Source organism: Mandrillus leucophaeus, unplaced genomic scaffold, assembly GCF_000951045.1.
Source record: "Mandrillus leucophaeus isolate KB7577 unplaced genomic scaffold, Mleu.le_1.0 Scaffold463, whole genome shotgun sequence".
NCBI lineage: Eukaryota > Metazoa > Chordata > Mammalia > Primates > Cercopithecidae > Mandrillus > Mandrillus leucophaeus.
In genome coordinates this window covers 921,351-928,256 of record NW_012104954.1, presented here as the reverse complement: position 1 = coordinate 928,256, position 6,906 = coordinate 921,351, and the positions used below count along the sequence as shown (strand labels likewise).

The 6,906-nt window shown below is 55.7% G+C and overlaps 2 protein-coding genes across 2 annotated transcripts in view; one reads left to right on the top strand and one right to left on the bottom strand.

Annotated features, from left to right (window-relative positions):
- Positions 1-643: 643 nt before the first annotated feature.
- On the top strand, positions 644-1,102 carry LOC105550079 (guanine nucleotide-binding protein G(I)/G(S)/G(O) subunit gamma-7-like). The gene has a single exon (XM_011994938.1). It carries the CDS (start codon positions 690-692, stop codon positions 1,008-1,010), a length of 321 nt encoding a protein of 106 aa, XP_011850328.1. The 5' UTR covers positions 644-689; the 3' UTR covers positions 1,011-1,102.
- Positions 1,103-1,548: 446 nt separating this feature from the next.
- Positions 1,549-6,906, bottom strand: part of FBXW9 (F-box and WD repeat domain containing 9) — a 13,482-nt gene continuing 8,124 nt past the window's right edge. The window contains exons 4-10 of the mRNA XM_011994939.1: positions 4,331-4,443; positions 4,155-4,246; positions 2,588-2,736; positions 2,387-2,500; positions 2,165-2,254; positions 2,011-2,076; positions 1,549-1,929 (exon numbers count right to left, since the gene is read on the bottom strand). Coding sequence (XP_011850329.1) covers positions 1,855-1,929; positions 2,011-2,076; positions 2,165-2,254; positions 2,387-2,500; positions 2,588-2,736; positions 4,155-4,246; positions 4,331-4,443 — 699 coding nt within the window. The 3' untranslated portion in view covers positions 1,549-1,854. The remainder of the gene's footprint in view (positions 1,930-2,010; positions 2,077-2,164; positions 2,255-2,386; positions 2,501-2,587; positions 2,737-4,154; positions 4,247-4,330; positions 4,444-6,906) is intronic.

The following is a 6,906-nucleotide window of genomic DNA, read 5'->3' as shown; positions in this document are numbered from 1 at the left end:
GCCTGTAGTCCCAGCTACTCGGGAGGCTGAGGCAGAATGACGTAAACCCGGGAGGCGGAGCTTGCAGCGAGCTGAGATCTGGCCACTGTACTCCAGCCCGGGCGACAGAGTGAGACTCCATCTCAAAAAAAAAAAGAGAGAGAATGAAGGTATTGGAGATTTGGGCCTGAGCAGTGGTGAGAGCAGGAGAGGCAAGGCTGCATGTCGGAGATGGCAGAGTCTGACAAAGCAGATGTGTTGGGAACAGTTAGCAGGAGATCCAGCAGGTCAAGGGGAGGCCAGGGCCTCTTCGCTCCCCCAGCCAAGGCACCCAGCCCACAGGGACCCAGGTGACACATGACACCAGGGCAGCCACAGGCCCTCCTGGGACAGGGACCCCCTCAGCTGAGGCAGCTGCTGCTGCTGCAGCTGGTGACATTTCACTCCATGAGAGTCCTGGCTTCAAAGTCTCTGCAGGGGTAGCAGAAGGAGAAAAGAGGTTTGGAGAGGACAGGCCGGATTGGGGAGGGAGCCAGAGCAGGGTGGCCGCCAGAGGACCAGGCAGCCAGAGGTGGCTTAGCCGAGGTGCGTGGGCCTCACAGGTCCAGGAGCAGCCACCCTCATCCTGCAGTCCCCAAGGAACATAGGAGGAGGTCCCCTAGGAGACTGAGGTTGGGCCTGCTGCCCACAGCCCTGCCCACTTTCCCCAGATGTCCAGCAAGGTGACCATCAGTGGTGACATTGGGCAGGCCTGCCAGGCAGTGGAGCAGCTCCGGATGAAGGTGGGCATCGACCGAGTGAAGGTGAGGGTCGGGGCCAGTGCAGAGTGGGAAGAGGTGGAAACACATGGGCCAGGGGACAGGTACATGCCCGTGTCTGATTTGACTGACCCAGTTGGTCTGCAGGTGTCCAAGGTGGCCGCCGATCTGCTGCAGTTCTGCACAGAGCAGGCCAAGAGCAACCCCTTCCTTGTAGGCATCCCAGCCGCCACGAACCCCTTCAAGGAGAAGAAGCCCTGTGCCATCCTATGAACCCAGGACAATGCCACCCTGTGGCCTGGGCAAACCAGGGGACCTCAATAAACATGAAGTGAATAATTCTCAGGGCATGGCTGAGCCTGGCTGAGATGGGAGACCAGAGGGACTTTGGGCTTGCAAGGGCCAGGTACACACCTGGCCCAGCCTCCCTCCCCGGCCTGACCCCAGGGTCACAGCCACAGCAGCACACACAGACCCTAGAGCCCCAGACGGAGAACACGCCATCCCCCTTGCCGTCCCCAGCACTCATGGGATAGCCTGAGCAGTTACCCTTTCAAATGGCCAGGATTTGAGTCATAATCTACACACCACACACATCACACATCACACACACACAAGTGACATCATAGACCCAGGTGACCATGATCCCCAGGAATCTCCCTCTTCAAATAAACACACAGCAACAGCTGACACGCACCCCCCAGCCCAGACTTGCTATCTCTCCCAGTCACTCCCACGAAGGCCCGCAGTCCCCCAACCCCAAGCAGACACAGGCAGAGCCCCAGCAGGCTAACCACACTCACACTTCAGGCCCAAGCACCAACATGTCAGGTTTATTTCTCCTTTGCTCTCACCTGAGAGCACGGCATCCAAATCATAACAAAACCAGGGCCCAAGAGCGGGGCGCGGCCCCCTGGCTGGGCCTGAACCCCAACTTCACCCTTCCCCCAGGCATAGGGCCCAGGCCAGGACCCTCACCCGAACGTGGCCAGGACTCCTTGTGCCCTAGGCCTGCGGGGCGGGGGCGGAGGCAGCACCAACATTGGGGATGGTCCCCCAAGAACAGAGGAGGAAGCCCAGCCTCCGGTAGGCAGTATCCACAGCCACGTCCACCTGCTCAGGCCGGCAGCCTCCAGACCTCTAGCGACACGTCCCCAGAGCCGGCCACCACGAGGTTGCCCTCAGCACAGACCTGGGACCAGGGAAGGACATGAGGAGTCAGGGACGATGGCGCTCTGGCCAGCTGGGCAGGGCATATGGGGCAGGACCTTACCCTATTGAGCGTACTGTCGTACTTTCGGGTGCAGATGGTCCTTGGTGGGTCTGTGGGCACGTGCACCTGGTGAGGGGCAATGGGCCAAGGTCAAGAGGTATGCCCCTGGCTGATGGGAGGTGGGGGAGGGGCAGGGACTGGGCAGGAGCCTCACCCGGATGGACCTGTCAGTGGATGTGGTGTACAAGGCTCCCACTGAGTACTGGATCCCAGTGATGGGAAAGCTGTGGCCCACGTCAAAGGACTGCGGGAAGGGGATCAGGAAACACTCAGGCGAGGCTCTCCCAAGGCCCACCCTCCCCCACACCACCAGGGGCTCAGGGGTAGGAAGGAGGCCCAGGGGGAGGAACAGGCAGGGGCAGGAGCTCCAGCAGACCCGGATAAGCTGTAAGCAGCCGTTGCGGTTGACGAAGACGTGCAGCAGGCCGTGGTTGTCACCAGCCCAGAGCTGGGGTTCCTGGTAGGACATGCAGAGCAGGTAAGAGTCCAGCTATGAGAGGGACAAGGGACAGGACAGCTCAGGCCGTGCTGGGCCTGCGACAGTCCCCATCTCTCCAGGCCCCTGGGGAGGGCCCACCTGCAGACGCTGCAGGACTCTGTTGGCTCGGCGGTCAACCACTACCAGGGTGCGGTCCTCGCTGCCTGAGATGATGTGCTGGTCATCCGCCATCAGGGCCAGCACGGGTCTGGAGTGTAGTTGCTGGCACTTCAACAGGGCTGGGCTGGCTTCATGGGTGATGGGCCGGGGAGGAGGGATATCAGAGCCCCTTGAAGGCCCCCTCTCCCAGCCCATGGGAGCATCCCGTGTCTCCATCCTGTCCGGCAAAACCCTCGATCTGCTCATTCCCCTACCCCACAGAGTGACCCCTCTCTCCTCTCCCACCTCAGCTAAACCCAGGCCTCCACAGGAGCCCCAGGCTTCTGCCCGTCCCGGTCCCCATCCCATATCCCTCCTCCGATCCCATCTATTGTTCTTAGCACAGAGCTGACCAAGGGGGTCTCAGTTTTGCATCCACCCTCAGGTTGCCATGAAACATGCCTCTATCCCGCAGCCCTGCTCCAGCTCTGCCTGGACAAGGTACACTGGCCCTTCAATTAACAAAAGAAGAATGAATAAATAGGCCGGGCACAGTGGGTCACACCTGTAATCTCGGAACTTTGGGAGGCTGATACGGGCAGATCACCTGAGCTCAGGAGTTCAAGATCAGCCTGGGAAATGTGGCAAGACCCCGTCTCTATTTGAAAAAAAAGAAAAATGGCCAGGCGCAGTGGCTCACGCCTGTAATCCCTGTACTTTGGGAGGCCGAGGTGGGTGGATCACCTGAGGTCAGGAGTTCACGACCAGCCTGGCCAACATGGTGAAACCTCGTCTCTACTAAAATTTCAAAAATTAGCCAGGCATGGTGGCAGTCTCCTGTAATCCCAGCTACTCGGGAGGCTGAGGAAGGAGAGTCGCTTGAACCCAGGAGGTGGAGGTTGCGGTGAGCTGAGATCGCGCCGCTGCACTCCAGCCTGGGTAACAGTGAGACTCCATCTCAAAAAAAAAAAAAAAAAAGAAAAAAAAGAAAAATGAATGGATAAATAACAGAAAATACTTATGTTCCAGGCAGTGTTCCTTCTAGGTGCTTATGTAAATGAATTTATTTATATATTTTTAATTACTTTTCATTTAGATATGGGGGTCTCACTATGTTGCCCAGGTTGAACTCAAATTCCTAGGCTGAAGCAATCCTCCTGCCTCAGCCTGCGGAGTCGCTGGGACTATAGGTGGGCACCACCACACCCAGCATAAAAAAATGTACTTAATCCACCACTGTTACTATTATCATCTTCCCCCATTAACCCATGGGGCTGGCGTGGTATTATTATCTGGATTTCACAGATGGGGAAACCGAGCTTCAAGCTTGTCTGGGGGTCACACAGGTAGGAAGTGGGACAGCCAGGATTCTAACCGGCCCCCAGGGCTGCCCAAACTTCATCTGCACCCGCTGCCCAAGTTGCCTATATTGTACCAGCACAGCACGGCCACTCCGAGTGGTGAGTATGTGGTTATGTGACTATGACCCCAGCCAGGCTGTGAAGCCCCATTGTCTCCTTCCCCAACATGACATCTCCCAACCTGGGCCCCAGGATTCTTGGCCCACCTCTGGGGTCATAGATGGCCACCTTCTTGTCATAGGTGCCAGTCACCAGGACGTCAGACAGGTAGGAGAGGCACAGCACGGCTGAGCTGGTCCTGGGGACACACAGACCACAGGGCTTTGGCTGTGGCCGGGCAGGGTCCTATCCCCCCAGATCCCCTGCCCAGGCCCCCTCACACTTTATCTCGCCGAACTGCTGCCCATCTGCTGCCAGGTCCCAGAGCTTCACTGTGCTGTCCCAGGAGCCAGAGCACACGCGGTGGTCCTGCGCTGCCAGTGACCACACCCAGCCCTGTGGGATGGGAGCAGCAGTCACACACCTGCCACAGCCCATGGGGGGTCCCAGACTGGGATTGTTGTGTTTTTGCAGGTAAGGCTCAGAGAGGTCAAGAGACTCACCCAAAGCCACACAGCTCTTCCTCCCCAATGCCCACTGTGATAGATGCTGCAGTAAGTACAATACCCAACTTTGGCTCCAGGTGATCATCCCCATTGCACAGACGACAAAATCAAGGGTCAGAGGAAGGAACCCAGAGCAAGAACCCAGAGCAAGTTCCAGTTGATTACAGATTAAAGTTTGTGTCCATAGGTCAGCCTGACTTCACACCCCACCCAGAAACTTTTTTTTTTTTTTTTGGAGACGGAATTTCACTCTTGTCATCCAGGCTGGAGTGCAGTGGTGCAATCTTGGCTCACTGCAACCTCCACCTTCCGGGTTTAAGTGATTCTCCTGCCTTAGCCTCCCTAGTAGCTGGGATTACATGCTTGTGCCACCACGCCCGGCTAATTTTTGTATTATTAGTAGAGTCGGGGTTTCACCATGTTGGCCAGGCTGGTCTCAAACTTCCAACCTCAGGTGATCCACCCGCCTCAGCCTCCCAAAGTGCTGGGATTACAGGTGTGAGCCACTGTGCCTGGCACAGAAACTCTTTTTTTTTTTTTTTTGGGATGATGTCTTGCTCTGTCACCCAGGCACGAATGCAGTGGTGCGATCATGGCTCACTGCAGCCTCCACCTCCCAGGCTCAAGTGATCCTTGTACCACAGCTTCCCGAAGAGCTGGAACTACAGGCGCATGCCACTATGCTCTGCTAATTTTTTTTTTTTTTTTTTTTTTGACAGAGTCTTGCTCTGTCTCCCAGGCTGGAGTGCAGTGACGTGATCCTGGCTCACAGCCAGCTCTCCCGAGTAGCTGGGACTACAGGTGCCGGCCACCACACCCGGATAATTTTTTGGTATTTTTTGTAGAGTCAGGGTCTCCCATGTTGCCCAGGCTGGTCTCAAACTCCTGGGTTCAAGCAGTCCTCCTGCCTCAGCCTCCCGAAGTGTTAGGATTACAGGCCTGAGCAACTAACTGCACCCTGGCCCAATAACATTTCTAAGTCAAGTTTTGCAGAGACTCAGCACCAGTGGTGGTTTGAAGCCCCATGACAAGTGATTAAGAGTATGGCCTCTACTTTGTGACCTGGCAAACCGTATCACCTCCCTCGGTTCATTCATCAGCACATTGGGCAGAAAACATCCCTTGCCTCAGGAGCTAATGTGCACAGGGTGGTGGATGCTGACTTACTGCCCACCAGTCCCACAGAGGAGGGCACTATCATGTATCTCATTTTACAAATGGGGAAACTGGGCCCCAGAGAGGTTGAGTTTCTCACTCAAGGTCACAGAGCCAGGAAGCAGCACAGTGTGAATTTGAACCCAGCAACCTGGCCCCAAGCCCAAGCTCTCAGCCACCGGCCTGACCACCTTAGCGACTGGTAGAGATGCTCCTCCACAGTCACTTCTCACGAGATGACAGTCATGCTCAGAGTCGGCTGATCTCCAAGGGCAGTCTCATAACTGCTCTGCACTGGGCCTCTCAAGGTGTACCTGACATCTATTGAGCACCTACTGTGTGTCAGAGCCTCAGCTTGGCCGGGCACCGTGGCTCATGCCTGTAATCCTAGCACTTTGGGAGGCTAAGGCAGGCAGATAACTTGAGGCCAGGAGTTTGAGACCAGCCTGGCCAACATGGCGAAACCTTGTGTCTACTAAAGATTAAAAAAAAAACATATATATACACACACATATATATATATACACACACATACAAAAAATCAGCTGGGCATGGTGGCACATGCCTATAATTCCAGCTGCTCAGGAGGCGAGGTTGCAGTAAGCTGAGATTGTGCCACTGCACTACAGCCTGAGCAACAGAGTGAGATTCCATTAAAAAAAATTAGCTGGGCATGGTGGCAGGCACCTGTAATCCCAGCTACTTGGGAGGCTGAGGCAGGAGAATCACTTGAAGCCCGGAGGCAGAGGTTGCAGTGGGCCGAGATCATGCCATTGCACTCCAGCTTGGGTGACAGAGCGAGATTCTCTCAAAAACTATATAAATAAAGGCCGGGTGGCTCATGCCTGTAATCCTAGCACTTTGGGAGGCTGAGGCAGGCAGATCACGAGGTCTGGAGATGGAGAACATCCTGGCCAACATGGTGAAACCCCGTCTCTACTAAAAATACAAACATTAGCTGGGCATGATGGCAGGGCACCTGTAGTCCCAGCTACTCAGGAGGCTGAGGCAAGAGAATTGCTTGAACCTGGGAGGCGGAGGTTTCAGTGAGCCAAGATCGCACCACCACACTTCAGCCTAGCAACAAAGTGAGACTCCATCTCAAAAAAAAAAAAAAAAATTAGCCAGGTGTGGTGGCATGCACCTGTAGTCTCAGCTACTTGGGAGGCTGAGGCAGGAGAATCGCTTGAACCCGGGA